The 21,358-nt window shown below is 43.0% G+C and overlaps 1 protein-coding gene across 16 annotated transcripts in view; it reads right to left on the bottom strand.

Annotated features, from left to right (window-relative positions):
* LOC139238943 (transcription factor 4-like) overlaps positions 1-21,358 on the bottom strand; it is a 652,736-nt gene that overhangs the window by 47,994 nt on the left and 583,384 nt on the right. For 12 of the 16 annotated variants that reach the window (XM_070867526.1, XM_070867515.1, XM_070867541.1 and 9 more), the window contains 5 exons: positions 19,478-19,610; positions 14,077-14,144; positions 10,143-10,221; positions 9,951-10,027; positions 5,085-5,288 (listed from right to left, as the gene is read on the bottom strand). In XM_070867526.1, coding sequence (XP_070723627.1) covers positions 5,085-5,288; positions 9,951-10,027; positions 10,143-10,221; positions 14,077-14,144; positions 19,478-19,610 — 561 coding nt within the window. The remainder of the gene's footprint in view (positions 1-5,084; positions 5,289-9,950; positions 10,028-10,142; positions 10,222-14,076; positions 14,145-19,477; positions 19,611-21,358) is intronic. The other 4 variants (XM_070867511.1, XM_070867567.1, XM_070867572.1 and 1 more) reach the window with 2 other exon arrangements.

Genomic DNA, 21,358 nt, shown 5'->3' on the forward strand with positions numbered 1-21,358 from the left:
GATAAAGTGCTACATCCCCACTGACACCTGGGAGTCCCTGGCCAAAGACTGCCCTGTGGAGGAAGTACATCCGGAAGGGCGCTGAACACCTCGAGTCTCATCGCCGAGAGCATGCAGAAACCAAGCGCAGGCAGCGGAAGGAGCGTGCGGCAAACGATTCCCTACCACCCCTTCCCTCAACGACTATCTGTCCCACCTGTGACAGAGACTGTGGTTCTCGTATTGGACTGTACAGCCACCTAAGAACTCATGTTAAGAGTGGAAGCAAGTCTTCCTCGATTCCGAGGGACTGCCTATGATGATGATATGATGGTGTCCTGAACAACAGACTCCTGAGAATGAATTATGCCATTAACTCACAGCCAGATATTATGAGGCTCAATTTTCCCCAAAGCTGTTTTTTGGTGTACTTGAAGAGTTCAGCCTTTTTTTGGGGCCCAACTACGCCAAAAAAAAATCATCCAACTTTCCCCGTTTGAATTGTTGATTTTGGCGCCGCGTTAGCCTGTCCTTTAGCTTTGGGGGTGGAGCCCAAGATCTGCGCGAAAAAGATCGGGTTGCCAGGATAATGAGGGACACACTGAGGGCTGAGGCTGGAAAGTGAAATATACAACACATTCTGGCCAGCTCACAGCAACCTGCACAAGCACCTTGCAGCAACTTATCACCATTAAATTATTAAAGAGTTTATGCCAAAAGTCTATCCCACCCCCAGCTCCACCCCATCCCAGTGCCGTTGCTAACCCTGGCCGAAAGACCTCTCTCCTCCCAGAGCCGGTGCCGCTCCTAACCCTGGCCGAAAGGCCTCCCTCCCCCCTCCTCCCGGTTGCCACTGCTAGCCCTGGCCGAAAGGCCTCCCTCCCCTGCTGGTGCCGGTTGCCACTGCTAGCCCTGGCCAAAAGACTGCCCTCCTCCCAGTGCCGGTTGCTGCTGCTAGCCCTGGCCGAAAGGCCTCCCTCCTCTTGGTGCCGGTTGCAGCTCCTAATCCTGGCCAAAAGGCCTCCTCCCCTCTCTCCTCTCTCCCTCCTTGCTGCTGCTGTCCCGACTGTGGAACTGCATCTGCTGTGCTGATTCTTTTACCTGCACCGATTTTGTTAACTGCCCAGAAGGTTTTTCCAGAGTGGTTACATACACTGTCCTAAGAAAAATTGGAGTAAATCGGAGCTGGCCAAACTTGTTTAATGGCCAGAATTGGCACAGGCGGCAATGAGGTAAAAAAATCGTAGCTTAAAAAAAAAATCCTGCCTAAATGAATTACGCTAGTGCAGAAACTTTGGGGAAACTTGGAGATTTGAATTTACTCCAAAAAAGAATACTGCAGCCAAAAAAACGGCACAGATAATTGGGGAGAATTGAGCCCTATATTTCTAACATGTAAGGAAACATTTAAAACATTTCTGCTTCAGATTTTTCTTTCTTTTAGGCAAGGCATTCTATGCGTAGAACAGATTATAAGAACCCAATGAAGACAGCAGTGATTTTTGTCACTGGATTACAGGAATTAAATTCTGTCATTTACAATTAGATATAAATTACCTTTACTCAGGATCTATAGAAACTTTTGTTTTCTACCAAATTATTGAGCTCTGCAAATCAAAATATAGTGTAGTGGTGGTGTTACTGGACTAGTAATCCAGAGAGTGTGAATTCATATCCCATTATGGCAGTTTGCAAATTTGGAAAAAAAATCTGGAAATAAAAAGCTGGTATGAGCCGTCAGATTATCGGAGAAACCTAATTGATTCATTAATATTCTTTAGGGAAGGAAACCTGCTATCCTTACCTGGTCTGGCCTATATGTAACTCCAGACCCAAACTAATGTGGTTCACTCAACTGCACTCTGAAGTGGCCTAGAAAGCCATTTAGTTGTATTAAACCAGCAACTAGAGATAGGCAAGAAATGGCAAAAAAATGGCATGAGAATATTAAAAAATAATGTTTAAAAAACACAAAAACCTTTTTTGAACCTCTGATAATCTGTCTACAGGGAATACTTCACAGTTGAAAAGGCTACAGTGCAAGGAATCTCCCCAGAGGGTTTCATGGATAAGGGGACCACACAGTCATACCGACCAGACCTCTCAGTATAGCATTGTCGTACAGACCAGAAACTCCAAAATTCAACCTCTGGTCTATGCTGCATTAACTGATCTCAAGGCCACTGGAAAGTGTCTTTTGTGAAGTCTGCATATGCATTGAGAGCAGCATTGTCTTGTTTTTGATGCCTTCCGCAGTTAAACAGGCTTCCAATACTTACCAGCTAGGCTTACACATTAAGAATGGTCACTATGGCAAGATACTGGAGGGCCAATGTTGCACATGGAATCATACCCCAGCCACAGCCACCATCTTCAGGGGAAGTAGGGATGTGGGATGGGGTGCGGGGAGCGGGAAGAAGGGTTAAAAGTACTATCCATAGAAAACTTTGATAGAAATGAACAGACACCTGTGGGGTCACTACTCTATCTTGAATTCCTATATATTCGCTCCAGCAACCCTGCTCAAGGATCAAAGTCAATAACTAACAAAATGGGAGCAAAATATAATTCTATAAAATATATTCATGTTTAAATGTCAAAAGTGTAAAATAGAAATAAACATAGAAAATGTTGGAATTGCACAGCAGATTGCTCAGCGTGTGACCAAGAAAAGACAGGTGAAAGTTTTGGTGTAGCCTTCGCTAGTTTGACAGAACCATGGATGCTTACAGCACAGGAGGTGGCCATTGGGCCCATTGTTTCTGGGCTGGTTTTTTTTGCTCGTGCAATCCAAAACTATTCCCATTGCCTAGCACACTTTCCCATAGTCATGTATCTTCCTCTGCTTTAAATATTTATCCAGTTTTCCCTTAAAAGATGCAATAGTCTCTGCCCCAACCTTTCCTTGTGGGAGAATCCCATGCTTCACCAACCCTCTGCATATAGAAATTCTTCCAAATCTTTTTCTTCATTCTCTTATGGGCCCAAGTTTGCCCCTCTGGTTAAAACGGTGCACCTGACTTTGTAGACGAAAAACGGCGCCGGAAACTTACCTCGGTATTCTCCCCGCTCCTTGGAACGTGGCAGGCCTTGGCATGGCACAGCACAAGCATTGGGGGGCGAAGCCAGGTCCTGGCGCTGAAAATAGTGTCGGGACCTCGTGCAGTAGCTCCTCGCCCCCAGAATCTCTGCGTGTGCTCTGCAGGCTGTGTGGGAAGGGCCGAAGCACGCCGCCCCTATCCCTGGCCGAGTGGGCTCCCTCATCGGTGGCCCGCTGCCTTATCCAGCCACACCAATAAAAGGAGGTCTGAGAGAACCAGAACCCCAGCAAGTTGTCAGTGAAACCCTGCAGCTGGTTAGTGTGCTGATGTTTTCCACAAGGGAATCAGTTTAGAAGAAGTAGATTGGGTTCGGTTATGTGTCCAATGTCTGAAACAAATGGGAAGAATGAGAGAAATCAAGCTGGCAAAGTTCACAAGGTCACACAATGGATGGAGTAAGTGCACTGCACTTGGTCTATACATTGTGCTGAGTATTTATGTGCCATTGGTTAGAATAAAATAGGAGCCAGCAAAAGAATGCTATTGAAGGTACCGAAAGGGACTGTGTAGGAGTAGTTTGGACAAGGTTACTTTGTTTTTATTTGTTATTGATTGATTGATTGCTTATTACTTTGGTCTTGGTGCTTCAGTTGAAGGGTTCTTTCGATTTTTTATTTGTTAATTAATTGCTTATTACTTTTTGTGCTTTGTTTAGTGCTTTGTAAGTCTTGGTGCTAGGTGCAGGTCCTCTCAGTTTCCTTGTATTTTTATTTGTTATAGAATGCTTATTTTTGTGCTTTGTTTAGTGCTTGGTGCTTTAAATGTATTTATGCTTCTTTAATGTTGTTGTGAAGGTGTTTAGTGCTTTGCAAGGTCCTCACACTTCCCTTCCCCCCCCCCCCCCCACCACCCCACCCCACCCCTATCTCTGGCTACCTGTGCTGATTTCTTAACTCACCGCAAGATTTTTCTGTGCGGCCACATATGCTGGCCTAAGTTAGTTTGGAGTAACTTTTAGCTGTCTAAACTTGCTTAAATGGCCAAAACAGGCATAAGTGACTGGTAACACCCGCTTTTGAAAAAAAAACGAAACTAAAAAATAAACCTAACTAACTCATTTACACTGGAACAAATTAAATGGGCAAGATTGCGATTTTTAAGATACTCAAAAAAAATCTAGTTGCTCAAAAAAAAACGGAGCAACTCCTGGGTAAACTTGGGCCCTTAGTGACAGTTTTAAATTGATGATCCCTTGTACCTGACTGGCCGGCAGAGAAAAAGAGAAAAAAAATCACTATTCACTCTATCAAACCCCTTTAGTTTAAATACTTGTATGAAACATCCTATTTACCTTCCCTGCTCCAGTGGAAATAATCCCAGTACCTTAAGTCTCCCCTTATAACTAGTGCTCCAACCCTGGCACGATGCTGGTCAATCTACAAAATATGTTCTCGTTAGCTTCAATGTCCTTTTTACAATGAAACACCCATAACTGAGCATAGCTGCTTAACCAATGTTTTGTACAAATGTATCGCTACCTCTTTACACTTGTGATCTATGCCTCTATTTATAAAACCCCAATGCTTTTGACCTTTTAATGGCTTTGTCTGTCGGCAGTGTCATTTTCACAGGATTACGTATTTAAACCCCGAGGTCTCTCAGTTCATTCATATCTTTCAGCGTCTTTCTCATTTCTTGCTTTCTCTCCCCAAATGTATTAGCTCACATTAAACCATAATAAATTGATAAAGGATTATACCCTAAACATTAAGTTATCATTTTTCATTCAAATGCTGACCAAACTGCTGTGAATTCTCTTTGTGGAAAATATAGCGACTACATTTGTTTTTTCTTTCCGAATAAAATACTTTCAACACCAAGTTGGATCAAAAACTATTTTTTTTTAAATTAAGTCTTTTTGGGGAAAAATAAGATTAACAGGACTTGCGGTCCACATGTACTTGCTAGAAAATAAAGAGTACACACGCACATGCAATCTATTAGAGCTTGTAAAAGCCAGCAGACAGTTCATTTTCAGGGCATGTGTCCATGCTAGTGTCTTACCATTAAAGAATGTCTTTTGGCTGACAGCAAACCTGTCCCGTATCCTGACCCCAAGCCTCCCATCGGCCCATTGTGTGATGCTCCTATTAGATTGTGCAAGTCGCTATGGCTACCGGGCATGGCTGTCGAGGGCCCCACCGCGTGGTTTCGCAGGACGTGTATGGCATCGTCTAATCTTTCCAAGCGGTCTTCAATCCGGGTTTGCTAAAAAAAATATTAAAATCTGTAATCATAATGTATATAAATATTCTCAGCTATTTCACGGAGTGTGAGCAACATATTTGCTTTACATCCTAATAACACTTCAAACTTGTTAAAATGGTCATCACAAAGGTAATACATCCCATTAATAGTAAGCATATTGTGTTAAATATATAAGGAAACCGATGGAAAAGTATGCTGTACAGAATTAATCGGCTACTTTACCCAGGTTGTTCCATCAAATGCATTTTCTGCACATGGTTCGGTATAGTAGACTGCTTAAGTCAGTGCATACTAATCCATAGCTTACTTAGTCCAAACTACTCCATAGCTAGTGCAGTTGTCTTGCTAAGATGCAATATTGACAGGGAGCTTGAGCCAAAGTTTTGAAATATGAGAATGCATGTAGATACTAAGCACCAGCCCCTAAGGGTTCACCATTTCCATGAAATGTTTTTGTTCGTACATCTGAACACTTTGATAGTTTGCAGCAACATTTCTGAAGCCAAACGGCAAACAAGATTATTTTTTCCACCTCCCTAGTTTAATTTAATATTTTAGGTAAGGAAATACTTTGCAACTCTGGAGAGCTGTAGAGCTTGGATATATTACTATATAAATAGCACCTTTTAAAATTTACCTACAACTTTTTTGACTGAATTTTGTGTAGGATGTTAGTGCTGAAGAATGAAACACTTTGATACGACACCCAATATAGATTTTTCAATTGACTGTGCCCAATAAGTGGGCATGAATGGCTGAAATTGGGCAGAAATTGGTTACATTGTTTAGTGCCCCACATAAATTTCAGTGGCAGTGGGAGTGCCCACCAGTTTCCCAACTGTAATATTTAAATGATGCCTCAAAATCTCAGTTAGATGTCCATTTTAAGGTGCAGTAGCACAGTGGCTATGTTATTGGACTGGAGGGTAGCTAATGTAACATCATTTTTAAAAAAGGAAGGAGAGAGAAAATGGGTAACTATAGATCAGTTAGCCTGACATCAGTAGTGGGGAAAATGTTGAAATCAATTATTAAAGATGAAATAGCAGCGCATTTGGAAAGCAGTGACAGGATCGGTCCAATCAGCATGGATTTATGAAAGGGAAATCATGCTTGACGAATCTTATGGAATTTTTTGAGGATGTAACTAGTAGAGTGGATAAGGGAGAACCAGTGGATGTGGACTTTCAAAGGGCTTTTGACAAGGTCCCACACAAGAAATTAGTGTGCAAAATTAAAGCACATGGTATTGGGGGTAATGTACTGGGGATAGAGAACTGGTTGGCAGACAGGAAGCAGAGAGTCGGAATAAACGGGTGCTTTTCAGAATGGCAGGCAGTCACTCGTGGAGTGCCGCAGGGCTCAGTGCTGGGACCCCAGCTACTTACAATATACATTAATGATTTAGATGAAGGAATTCAATGTAATATCTCCAAGTTTGCAGATGACGCTAAGCTGGGTGGCAGTGTGAGCTGTGAGGAGAACGCTGAGAGGCTGCAGGGTGACATGGACAGGTTAGGTGAGTGGCAGATGCAGTATAATGTGGATAAATGTGAGGTTATCCATTTTGGGGGGAAAAAACACAAAGGCAGAATATTATCTGAATGGCGTCAGATTAGGAAAAGGGGAGGTTCAACGAGACCTGGGTGTCATGGTACATCAGTCATTGAAAGTTGGCATGCAGGTACAGCAGGTGGTGAAGAAGGCAAATGGTATGTTGGCCTTCATAGCTAGGGGATTTGAGAATAGGAGCAGGGAGGTCTTACTGCAGTTTTACAGGGCCTTGGTGAGGCCTCACCTGGAATATTATGTTTAGTTTTGATCTCCTAATCTGAGGAAGGACGTTTTTGCTAATGAGGGAGTGCAGCGAAGGTTCACCAGACTGATTCCCGGAATGGCAGGACTGACATTTGAGGAGAGACTGGATCGACTGGGCCTACATTCACTGGAGTTTAGAAGGATGAGAGGGGATCTCATAGAAACATATAAAATTCTGACGGGACTAGACAGGTTAGCTGCAGGAAGATTGTTCCTGATGTTGGGGAAGTCCAGAACCAGGGGAGACAGGCTAAGGATAAGGGATAAGCCATTTAGGACTGAGATGAGGAGTAACATCTTCACTCAGAGGGTTGTTAACCTGTGGAATTCCCTGCCGCAGAGAGTTGTTGATGCCAGTTCATTGGATATATTCAAGAGGGAGTTAGATATGGTCCTTATGGCTAAAGGGATCAAGGGGTATGGAGAGAAAGCAGGAAAGGGGTACTGAGGTGAAGATCAGCCATGATCTTATTGAATGGTGGTGCAGGCTCAAAGGGTCAAATGGCCTACTCCTGCACCTATTTTCTATGTTTCTATGTTTCTAATCCAGAGGCCTAGACTAATAACATGGAATCAAATCCCACCATGGCAGTTTCAGAATTTGAATTTAAAAAAAGCTGGAAATCAAAAGCTGGTATCAGTAAAAAGTAACCAAGAAGCTATCGGATTGTTGTAAAAACCCAACCGGTTCATTAATGTCCTTTAGGGAAGGAAACCTTCCATCCTTACCTGGTCTGGTCTATATGTGACTCCAGTCCCATATCAATGTGGTTGACTCTTAAATGCTCTCTGAAGTGGCTTAGCAAGTCACTCCATTGTAATAAGCTAGGAATGGGCAATAAACACAGGCCTTGCCAGCGATGGCCACAGCCCGAAAATCAATTAAAATAAAACACAATTTCCTGGGATTTGTGTCGAACAGTACTTTGTCATAAAACCTCCCATATAAAATGGATGTCTAGAGTTGCTGGAGGCATACAAAAGAGTATTTAAAGGGGCCAATAAGACATATTGCTGTAATTTGAGGTTTGCTTTTGAGGTTTTTTTGGATTGATTCTTGTTTTGTTTCCTTATCAGTGTGTAGTTGCTCTGAAGGCTTTTTACTGTTTTAGCATTCCATTTAAAAATAAATCTACAATACAGGCACAATGGGCTGCTGCATGGGAATTCCCCATTACTTAGGATGCCATTAATTGTACCACCTGACTAAAACATGATCTGAAAATCTACCTTTCAGTGCCAGCATTAAGCATTCCCAAATTAGGCACGTGACTGTTAGATGCAAAGCAAATGTCTCTCCACTGCCCTAACAACAAATCTTGACTCCAACCTCAGAACAAGGAAGAAAGGAAAACTGGGTGTAAGATGGGGGACGCTACTAGTCTATGTATCTACAAGCCCCACCCTTCCTTTCAACCACTATCTGTCCCACCTGTGACAGAGACCGTAGTAATACCCGCCCTCCATTATGGCTCAGAGACATGGACCATGTATAGTAGACACCTCAAGTCACTGGAGAAATACCACCAACGATGTCTCCGCAAGATCCTACAAATCTCCTGGGAGGACAGACGCACCAACATTAGCGTCCTCATCCAGGCCAACATCCCCAGCATTGAAACACTGACCACACTTGATCAGCTCTGCTGGGCAGGCCACATAATTCGCATGCCAGACACGAGACTCACAAAGCAAGCACTCTACTCGGAACTCGTCTACGGCAAACGAGTCAAAGGTAGGCAGAGGAAACGTTACAGGGACACCCTCAAAGCCTCCCTGATAAAGTGCAACATCCCCACTGACACCTGGGAGTCCCTGGTCAAGGACCGTCCTAAGTGGAGGAAGTGCATCCGGGAGGGCGCTGAGCTCCTCGAATATCGTCGCCGAGAGCATGCAGAAATCAAGCACAGGCAGCGGAAGAAGCGTGTGGCAAACCAGGCTCCACGCCCACCTGTGACAGAGACTGTGGTTCTCATATTGGACTGTACAGCCACCTAAGAACTCATGCTAAGAGTGGAAGCAAGTCTTCCTCGATTCCGAGGGACTGCCTATGATGATTATGATGGGGGACCCTACTGGTCTATGTATCTACAAGCCCCAAATTTCTATCTCTGCTGCTCCTAGATGTGTTGCCAATGTCCAAATGGCAACCGAGTACAGTACTCTTGGATTGGCTCCAATTTGAATATGCCATTATGGGACCCACGTGCGGCTCTTCACTGCAAGTATCAAGTACGTCTGTGATGGGTTTCTGGCCATACAGGACGCAAAACTGGCAGGATTTCTAGGGAAGCTATTCCCCACCAATTCCACTGCCACAAATGAGATGACAAAAGGCGGGCATGGGTGAAAGAAGTGCCCGCACACCCCCTGTCGGAATTTGTCACTGGAGCAAGTGCAAATGAGTTCCGCCACAAATTCTTACCACTCTACTCCCATTACGCCAGATATCTACCCCAAAACTATGAATTATTTATGGTGCCTCATTTTTAAAGAAGAAAATGTAAAAAGGCATAGTTTTGAAGGACGAAAATGCCTTTTGGTACTCAAAGTGTAAACTTGCTATTCCAAAAAATATGAATGTTCCTCGGCAGGAATACATGAAGCTAACTTTTTAAAAATCACATCACTTTTCCCCCCTAAAAAATTCTTAAATACAGAAATCTCCTAAAGACTTCATTTAATCCACACACACATAAAATAGCACGGCATAGATCTATTTAGCCCAATGAAGCAACAGGAAAAAGGCCTCAAAGGCACTACCAGATTAAGTGTGTAAACGGAATAAAGGAGTCCAACTTTATTTTGATAGTATATTGCTGCATCCTTTTTTCTCAGACCTACCAAAGAGTGAAGTGGGCCTTCATAATTGGGAGAGGATGGACCATGGCCTCCATTTATGGACCACACAGAGGTACCTGCTAAAAATAGAGATCAGGGTTAAAACTTTGTGTTTAAAGTCAAAACACAAGGGGGGAAAAACAGCAAACCCACGCACACATTCAACTTGCCTGAAACAATGGTGGATTGTTTTACCTGTGAGAGTTGGCGGAGATCCAACAGGCGTTGATGGATTTGAAGGGAAACTGTTGTTAGTGTGGTCTGGTGAGTAGATCTGAAACAAAAGCAGGAATCGTTTTATTAGCGGGCGCTTTGAACCTAATTATCACAGTGCACTTATGAATGCATGTAATGACAATATGAGGTGGCCATTCTACTTGTGCTGTAACATTATTTATTTCTCATTAACACTGTGTAAATTGTAGGCCCATTTACGCCACTGTTGAACATTTTGCATTTGTTGCACATTTACAGCTGTTTTGCAGTAAAATTCCCCAGTGTGAAAGATGCAAGTTGTATTAACTCCCAGTGCAGCTCAGGGTACCAAGTATGAAAAGCGGATTTGAGATGGGTCACAAAGCAAGCAACTTGCAATAGGGCTGCTATAAATATTTAACTCATGCATTTTTTTTGGTAAGATGGCGGGGGGGGGGGGAGGGATCTTGTACACACTTTTTTATAAACACGCACACGCAGAATTGGTGAGTGAGTAGGGGAAGGGGAATGGGGCGAAGTACAAATGCTGGGAATTCCATATTCAGCTCACTTCATGCAGATCTTCACTGATGCAATCTGGTAATATGAATGTATCTGCTAGTGTGTGAAAGTGGTAAACTCATTCATCACTGCTGTTGTGCCCTTCCTCCACGACATGCAGGCCGTGATCCTTACCAACAGATCCATTACAGACCCAATCCATGTCTGGACCAGGGTCAAACAGGGCTGCGTCATCGCCTCAACCCTCTTCTCAATCTTCCTCACTGCCATGCTCCACTTCACAGTCAACAAGCTCCCCACTCGAGTGGAACTAAACCAGTGTGAACCTGTTCAACCTTCGCCGTCTCCAGGCCAGGTCCAAGACCACCTCAACCTCTGTCATCGAGCTGCAGTACATGGATGACGCCTGCGTCTGTGCACATACAGAGGCTGAACTCCAGGACATAGTCGATTTATTTACTATAGCGTACGAAAGCATGGGCCTTACGCTAAACATCTGTCAGACAAAGGTCCTCCACCAGCCTGTTCTCGCCGCACATCATTGCCCCCCCCCAGTCATCAAGATCCATGGCACGACCCTCGACAACATGGACCATTTTCCATACCTCGGGAGTTTCTTATCAACAAGAGCAGACATTGATGACGAGCTTCAACACTGCCTCCAGTGCGGCACTGCAGCCTTCGGCCGCCTGAGGAAAAGAGTGTTTGAAGATCAGGCCCTCAAAACTGCTACCAAGCTCATTGTCTACAGGGCTGTAGTAATACCTGCCCTCCCGTATGGCTCAGAGACATGGACCATGTACAGTAGACACCTCAAGTCGCTGGAGAACTACCACCAAAGATGCCTCCGCAAGATCCTACAAATCCCCTGGGAGGACAGACACACCCACATTAGTGTCCTCGACCAGGCCAACATCCCCAGCATTGAAGCACTGATCACACCTGATCAGCTCCGCTGGGCAGACCACATCGTTTGCATGCGAGACACAAGACTCCCAAAGCAAGCGCTCTACTCCTTCACGGCAAACAAACCAAAGGTGGGCAGAAAAACGTTACAGGGACATCTTCAAAGCCTCCCTGAAAAAGTGCAACATGCTACTGACACCTGGGAGTCCCTGGCCAAAGACCGCCCTAAGTGGAGGAAGTGCGTCCGGGAGGATGCTGAGCACCTCGAGTCTCATCGGCAAGAGCATGCAGAAATCAAGCGCAGGCAGTGGAAAGAGCATGTGGCAAACCCCCGCATCAAACAGGCAGTAAGCCCTCAGAATATGCAAATAAGGGTCCTCACTACCCGTTTGATGCTTCCTTTACCTAATTGGCTTGCCATGTTCAGGAAAATGTGGTCCAATAAGGCCTACCCTTATCTAAGTTATGCAAGGAGATACCCAAGAGCGATGTGCAATATTCCCTTTAAGTTCCACGGCCGCATGGCCGGTGAGCCGGCTTTGAAATTGAAAAAAAAAGGCGCATGCGTGGAATTTTTAATGGGCCGTGCACCCCCACCTTTCCCATAACGACTATCTGCCCCACCTGTAACAGGCACTGTGGTTCTCGTATTGGACTGTTCAGCCACCTAAGGACTCATTTTAAGAATGGAAGCAAGTCTTCCTCGATTCCGAGAGACTGCCCATGATGATGATGTGCCCACATTACAAAATCCTGATCTAAGGAGACACATTTCTCATCTAAATTATGCAAGGAGATACCCAAGAGCGATATGCAATATTCCCTTTAAGTTCCGTGGCTGCATGGCCGGTGAGCCGGCTTTTAAATTGAAAAAAAAAGGCGCATGCGTGGAATTTTTAATGGGCCGCGTGCCGCCCCCCGCAAAAAAAATCAAAGGGAACGTTGACGGTATGGTGGACTTTTTATGTTTCTTCTGGCCTGGTCTTCGCTCATTGGCCTAGAAATCGGTTTGCACCCACAGGTAGGCACACACTAGTTGCAGCCAATAATCCGTGTGATGGAAGGCTTAGGCCTTATTAGACCACATTTTCCTGAACATGGCAAGCCAATTAGGTAAAGGAAGCATCAAACGGGTAGCGAGGTCCCTTATTTGCATATTCTGAGGGCTTAATGTCTGTTTGATGCGTGGGCCCTGGACAACTCTTTTCATGCCTATGGCAATTATGACGAGAGCCGCACTTCCAGCTCAGAATTGGATGCTTTGTTATTGGTTGCCTGTAAAACGGGGGCAGCATCATCGAATTTCTGGGCCATTATCTCTCCACAGTGGCATGGCTAAGATTGGGGAGTCAGCATTCAGGAAGTCATGGGTAAAGACTGCACCTCACAACAGTCTGTTAATGCTATAATGATCTGCACTTCATACCAAGACGCACATCTGTGCTTTCACCTAGCCTCTGTTTTTTTTTAAAGAATATATATTGGTAGGAAAATAAATTAAAGAGTGGCAGCCCCGTAAGTATGTTTTTTTGAAAACTTAGCGGTAAAAGATTCTTTAACATCTTTTTTATATCTGTTTCTTAGACTTAGAGTAACATAAGAACATAAGAAATAGAAGTAGGCCATTTGTCCCACCGAGCCTGCTCCGCCATTCAGTAAGATCACGGCTGATCTGATCTTAGCCTCAACTCCACTTCCCTGTCCGCTCCCCATAACCCTTGACTCCCTTAGCATTCAAAAATCTGTCTATCTATTCAATGACCCAGCCTCCATATCTCTCTGGGGAAGAGAATTCCAAAGACTCACAACCCTTTGAGAGAAGAAATTCCTTCTCATTTCTGTTTTAAATGGGCGACCCCTTATTCTGAAATTATGCCCCCTAGTTCTAGATTCCCCCACGAGGGGAAACATCCTCCCTGCATCAACCCTGTCAAGCCTCCTCAGAATCTTATATGTTTCAATAAGATCATCGCTTATTCTTCTAAACTCCAATGACACAGGCCCAACCTGCTCAATCTTTCTTCATAAGACAACCCTTTCATCTCAGGAATCAACCTCGTGACTAACAGTTATTATTAAAAAAACATGTTCTAACAGCTAAAGGACCAAATTGTTTTCAAATCCAACTGGGCCAACCCCATTTCCCAAGGCCAGGCCGCTTTGGATGTCACCAGTAAGAATTCCAGCTAAATGCAGCAATAGCAGGTATTATACCAGGCAGCTCCTGCAGCTGTCTTTGCCACAGATTATGCCATTAAAGATAAATTCCAAATCCCAACCAAGCAGCCAAGAAGTTTGGATTACATTGGTTGTGCCCGTAAGTAATCATCTGTAAGAATATCCCTGTCTGGTGCGATTGCCTCAAGTGTTTGCGAGGTGTTCCACTTTCACATCATTGCATTACGTGGCGACCAGACATATAAACAGCTTCTCCTCACCATTCACAGCCTTTCCCCACTATTCCAACAACAAAAGAGAACCAGTGTATAATAGTCCTTCCACTTACTGATGCAAGTGCTTTACCCAGTGCATCGCCAGTCTGTGAGCTGCCAGTTGACGTGCCTGCTCTACTTACTAGAAGGAGAAGAAAATAAAGTTAATCAAATTAGGCCACAACCTGCAGAGACATTCTAGCATAACATTTCAATTATTAGGGAAACAGACCCGTGATATGGGACGGTGGAAAACCGCCAGATGACGTCACGATGTTGGACTGTAACATTATCAGGTTTAATTGAGACAGATGGAGTATTAAAACAAAAGAAATAGGAACAGGAGTAGGCCATACGGCCCCTCGAGTCTGCTCTGCCATTCAATAAGATCATGGCTGATCTGATCATGGACTCAGCTCCACTTCCCTGCCCACTTTCCATAACTCCTTATCCCCTATCGTTTAAGAAACTGTCTATTTCTGTCTTAAATTTATTCAATGTCCCAGCTTCCACAGCTCTCTGAGGCATGGAATTCCACAGATTTACAATCCTCTGAGAGAAGAAATTTCTCCTCATCTCTATTTTAAATGGGCGGCCCCTTATTTTAAGATCATGCCCTCTAGTTCTAGTCTCCCCCATCAGTGGAAACATCCTCTCTGCATCCACCTTGTCAAGCCCCCTCATAATCTTATACGTTTCAATAAAATCACCTCTCATTCTTCTGAATTCCAATGAGTAGAGGCCCAACCTACTCAACTTTTCCTCAACCCCTCCCCATCCCTGGAATCAACCTAGTGAACCTTCTCTGAACTGCCTCCAAAGCAAGTATATCCTTTCGTAAATATGGAAACCAAAACGGCATGCAGTATTCCAGGTGTGGCCTCATCAATACCCTGTATAATTATAGCAAGACTTCCCTGCTTTTATACTCCATCCCCTTTGCAATAAAGGCCAAGATACCATTGGCCTTCCTGATCACCTGATTAGGTGGGGAGAAAAGTGTCAACCACTGAGGGTTTCAAGTTTTCTACATTTTGCAGACTCAACAGCAATTCCCAATAAGTTTTGTTTTTAAACTGAATGCCCTTGCCCTATACTGATTAAATTTGGATAGCGTCATTTATGTCAGAGGATAGTGGTGCCCAGACCGCCTAGAAACAGCTGTTCCCTTCGACTTAAGTTAGTGTTCAGAGATGCACAGACAGAATGAGGATAGGTCTCAGCATGCTTAGTTCAGAAAGCAAAAGTCTGAGGAGAGGCAAGCACTTACGAAGGTTACGCTTCAAATACTGAAGGCACAAAGTCAGAGACAGTTCCCAGTGTGCCTATATTTGAGTGGCGGCCAGATGACGCTGGTGAGAGCAAATCTCTTATTGGAGTCCACAATAAATCTTTTTAAGAAGGGAATTAAATAGATGCTTAAAAAAGAGGGCTATTGAAGGGTATGGGGCGCTCGCAGGGAGTAGGATTAAAATAGATGGTTCACGTGAAGAGCAGCACTGCTGGGCCAAATCGCCTGTTTTCTGTGCTCTCCATTCTATGATTTTATATGGGCTGGATTTTCTCCGACTTTGCGACCGAGTTTTCGCCGCGATTTGACCCTCCACGGCGAAAACCCGGTCGGCGGGATCTTTGGGCACCTTTTTGCAGTGGTGCTTTCAAGTACCACCGTGGAGAGGAGTGCCAATGTGTAGTGCCATGCAACGCAGTGGATTGCGTTACCGTTGTACTTTCGGCACTCTCCAGACCCGTACACTGTGCCCAGAATACCGACAGGGTCAAACTGTTAGTGCAGCCCTGCCAGCAGCGGTAAGTATGAAGACCTGCAAAAAAGGTAAGTTAAAGTTTTTATTTTTTAATTCTTTTTCAGCGATTTAGTAGATAAGGGTTTTGTGAATGTTTTCTGCAATTTTTTTTTTGGTTTGTTTGTTTTTCCCCCTCGCAAGGCCTCTCTCGCAGCACTACCGGCCCCGGACTAAAGTTGCCGAAACTCGCGGTTTGCGCCTCGAATCCTCGTATGACGCCGACTTTACCAATACGCTCCTGATGCAGACGTAAAGGCCGAAAGTTCGGCCTAAAAACGGTAGCACAGCGAAAATGGTAATTTTTGACGAAAAACAACTGTTTTCGCAGAAAACCGAAAATCTAGCCCTGTAAGTCTGGAGAAAATCTGATACAAGATTATGAAGTTATTAAGGCAATAATTTCTAGAGTTATATTCTCTAGAGTTTAGAAGAATGAGAGGTGATCTCATTGAAACATGCAAAATTCTTACAGGGCTTGACAGGGTAGATGTAGGGAGGATGTTTTACTCTGCCTGGAGAGTCTAGAACTAGGGGTCACAGTCTCAGAATAAGGGATCGGCCATTTAGGACTGAGATGAGGAGACATTTCTTCACTCAGAGGGTGGTGAATCTTTGGAATTCTCTACACCAGAGGGTCATGGAGGCTCAGTCAATGAGTATATTCAAAACACAGATCGATAGATTTTTGGATATTAAGGGAATCAAGGGATATGGGGGATAGTGCAGGAAATGGAGTTGAGGTAGAAGATCAGCCATGATCTTATTGAATGGCAGAGCAGGCTTGAGGGGCCGAATGGCCTACTCTTGCTCCTATTTCTTATGTTCTTATAATTTATAAACACAAACATAGAAGCATTTAATCAAGTATACTTATTATAGATATATATATATATATATATGGTATTTGCATATAACTTATTTGACAATGGCATTTACGGGTCAGTTATTGCGCACAGTTTATGTTGATGTGACATTTTTTGATATGCAAACTGGATAGTGCAATTCAGTTGCATTGTCACCAGAATTGCTCTTCTGGTAATTGTTGTGGGATCACCTTCTGGGGCTAATCTTTATGCACAATGCAGTACAATAGCACCCGAGAGGAAATAAACCTTAAAAAGTTGGACTATCTGGGGATTTTTCAAAGTTCATTTTTCGGGGGTAATTTCACTTACGTAAAGTGTGAATCGGAAAATAAGGGCTACATTGATGCAACCCATTATTGCACTCAATGTTAGTGATGTTCCATGCCAAGAATGGAGCCTTGCACTATTATCCTTAATTTTTTCATTGGTAGCACAGGGATCCCCACATGTACACACTTCAATGTAGGGATCGCCATTGAGGGCCTTGCCTTCAGCTGCTGAGGCTCGATGCTCTGGAATTTCCTTCCTAAATCTCTCCGTCTCTCAATCTCTCTTTCCTCCTTTAAGATGTTCCTTAAAATCTACTTGTTTCTGCCCTAATATCGCCTTACGTGGCTCAGTATAAAATTTTGTTTGATAATGCTCCTGTGAAGTGCCTTGGGATGCTATATAAATGCAAGTTGTTGTTGTTGATAATTTGGAGCAGGAATCATGGCTGATTTCTCCACACCCTCATCCAGGAACACTGAATCCAAATCTGGCTTCTCCATCATAACCCCTGCAGTGATCTACTAACTTGGTGCAAATCAGGTATCAAACCTGGGTTGTTCCCAGTCTACACGGCTCAGCATCATGCCATGTAATGCATTTATACATTGAACTGTTGGCCGAGCTCTCAATTAACTTCCTACATTCTTTTGAAATTCTGAGATACAAAAATAAAGATATGCAAAGCATTGGTTAGGCAATGGTTAGAGTTCTGTGTGCACTTTCTGGTTCCCAAATATAACTAGGACATTAAAGTTATAATGAGTGTTCAGTGTAGATTCACCAAGATAGTGCCAGGGATGGGAAACTGTAATTATGAGAAGAGACTTGAAATATAGCGACTATTACTATTGGAACACAGCATGCTAATGGAAGATTTAAAGAGATTTTTAAAAATGATGATAGGAGTGAATAGGGAAAGACTATTTCCTCTGGTTGAGGAATCCAGTGGTGTGCAATGTAAAACTGTCGCTTAGAGAGTGAGAGGGGTTAAGAGAAATTTCTTTATGCAGGGATTGTTGGAGCATGGAATGCTCAGGTAGAAGTTGAAGTAGAGAGCACTGCACCTTTTAATGGAAAATTGGATAAATATTTGACACATGAGGAAGGTTCGGGGAGAGCACGGTGCAGTGGGATTAATTTCGGATTTCTCCAGCATAGATACAAATGGCTGACATTACTATAATGTAAACTTGTGAGGTTCTCCTTTAAGTGAACTCGTCCCAAATTTATCGAGGCTCTGTCTTAGTGAAAAACGTGTTTGGGGAAACCATTTTTCTGGAGATAGAGCAGTCAGTGTCACTGTCGTCACAGTGATATTACTCAAGTGATGTGATGATGTTGTTAATGTAATTTACATCACTCGAGTTTTTAATGGAACAAAATAAGTTTTCCAAAGACTTTTCATGAAGGCAGTGCCCTTTTAATGATCATTTGGCTGACTCAGACAAACAGAGTTTCACTCAAACCCAACTTTACATTCAGACATTACTCAAGCGTCTGAGGTCTCTTGGGTGTGGTCATCGCTAATGGCTTGAATATTTTATTTTTAAGATCTTCTAGAATGTTTTTGGTCTTCATGAATGATAGCCCATTTGCAGTTCTTAAAAACAATGGTTTCTTCTTGTGAGATTAAACATAGAAAAAGGTTTACCAGGTTGATATTTATTAAAACATTTTTACAATCGCATTCTGGATTTTGTACTTTCTAGAACAGTTGCTGATAAGTTATATTTTAATAATTTTTATTATTTTAATAATTAGAATCATTGGATGGTGCAACACAGGCTAGTCATCCCACCAAGTCTGTGTTTTTCCTCCATATGAGCCAACTGGTTTAATCCCGCCTGCTGATCATACCCCTTTTATGTCCTTTTTCAAGCATCCATGTCATTCCCTTTTAAAATAATTTATGGACACTGTGGGTGTGAAAATCTATATCCCGTCCAGCCACAAATGCATCAGGAGTATGACAGGAGGGCCAGAAATGTGGTCATAGAGTGGTCTAAGAAGCCAATGAGGCAGAGGTCCCAGTGATGGATTGTAAAGGGTGAACAGCTGTTGCAGTAAAAAAATATGCTTTGGGTATTAGAAGTATCATATATTCAATAATTTGAATGTTCTCCCTCATCCCCTCCAAGAATGTGTTTTGTTTGAGGTTTTGGAGATAGATAGATATTTTGGCAATTATTTTTAGTATATAAATGTGCACAGAAATGACATGAAAAGCAATCAGTGTACTGTAGTCATGCTGTTTAACTCGGATGCTTTTATGGTTCATATAACAACTTTGTTCAAGTGAAATGAATTGGTTGGCTTGGATCAACTGATGCAATGACCTCCAGGCCCTCCAAAAACATGCACCAAAACAGTAGCAGTGAAGAGTTACGTGCAGCATTTGATAAATTTAGTAAAGCTATTTCTATCGATTTCAGCAACACCATCAATCAGTACACCATTGGTTGTAAAGCACTTTGGGACGTCCTGAGGTTGTGAAGGGCACTATATAAATGCAAGTCGTTTCTTTTGTAACTTACCCATGATATTGTCTGTTCCATTGGCAGGCGGTGTGCAGGATGCAGCACCGTATTGATTTGTGCCACTACGGTGGAAACTGGACATCGGTGGGAGACTGGCATTGATGTCCGTTGAGGAGTGTGATGGGTAGCTCTGTGGTTTATATATTTATATATTATATAGAAATAAAAGAGGAAAAAATATATATTAATTTTACATTTGAAGTTTTCAATTCTAGATTAATCAGATTTTGTTTTCAAACAAGTCTTGTTTTATATTTGCATTCATCTGATGTTCACATAGAATCATACTGCACAAAAGGAGACCACTCAGTCCATCATGCCTATGCTAACTCTTTGAAAAAGCTATCCAATTAGTCCCACTCCCCTGCTCTTGCCCCGTAGCCCTGCAAATTTTTCCTTTTCAAGTGTGTATCCAATTCCCTTTTGAAAGTTACTATTGGATCTGCTTCCACCACCTGTATTAAATCTCCCCATAAACCTGCTTTAGTATATGGTTATAATTTGATTATGTTTTCAAACCTGTCTTACTTTATACTTGCATTCCAACCATGCCTGATCCTGTTCTTCACCTGATGTCCACATCTGTGCACGTTCCTGCAGGATATACTGAATAGCCATCTAGGGCTGAAACGCTGACTGATGTTTACCAGGGCACTGAGGTCAATTGTGGTAACCCTCCCACCATCCCAGGCGTGATCTGCAAAATCAGCGCAGACCTGGGCCTCCTGGGCATTTAGCCACAGAGCCATGGGTAACAGGGCAACAACTTTTACATTCAAATGGTATACAATGTTAATGCATCTCAAAAAATTCTTATGTACTTAACTGTAAGAATCCCTGTAGCATTTATAATATTAAGTGTAATGGTTAAAGTAAAATCATCTTTCTAACAGAAGATCATCCTCAAGGTATATCATTTTCAATAAAAAGGTATATGCAACAATAAAAAAAACCTGCTCCAGATAAGTGCAGAGAAGTGTGCATTAGTAATACGGTGTAAATAACCAAGATTCAGAGCAGTATTTGTTGTTTTATCGAGATAGCTGGGTGAAACCAAGGATCATTGTGGTAACCCTCCCACCATCCCAGGCATGATCTGCAAAATCAGCGCAGACCTGGGCCTCCTGGGCATTTAGCCACAGAACCATGGGTAACAGGGCAACAGCCTCAACTTTTACATTCAAATGGTATACAATGTTAATGCATTAGGGATGTCACCTGGCTGTTTTTATCACATTGATGCTGGTTACAACTTTTAACCCACAGTACAGTGACTTTCTTTAAAAATAATGTAATTATCTTTTTCATACATTAAAGTTGAATTGTAAACGGATCCACGATTCATCGAACCTTTCAACAAAATCCTCTTGCCCATACAGAAGACCCTGTCCGTGCATTAAAAACCGCAAAAAAGCTATGTGAGCTGTTAATGCTTTGGGTGCAAAATCCTATCCCAGGGAGGCAAAACCTGGGAGGAGTGGACTACAAGTTCAACGCTCCCCCACAGGATGCTGACAGTGATTCGGCAGAGGAGTGTGGAGTTTCAGAGAACGTTGGAATAAATATTTAATATTAATATGCAACCAACACTGGGCGGGATTATTCTCACGCACTTGAAACAATCCTCCCACTGGCACATTACTGTCCTACAGTAAGTCGGAATAGTAGGTGCTTTTTATTTGTTCATGGCTGTTTTGTTTGCAGTTCTGTCAGAGTGCAACTGGGGCTTGAAGTATGTGTTACAGAAAGAACAGTACAGGTACAAGAAAAAAGTGTGAACTCCCTTTAGGGTCAGGTTTTCTTTCCCTGCAAAAGGTGGCAACCATGAACAACCTAAGAAATTAAAAAGAGTAGGAGAGAAGTAAATCAAAAAGAGGT

Source organism: Pristiophorus japonicus, chromosome 2, assembly GCF_044704955.1.
Source record: "Pristiophorus japonicus isolate sPriJap1 chromosome 2, sPriJap1.hap1, whole genome shotgun sequence".
Taxonomy (NCBI): domain Eukaryota; kingdom Metazoa; phylum Chordata; class Chondrichthyes; family Pristiophoridae; genus Pristiophorus; species Pristiophorus japonicus.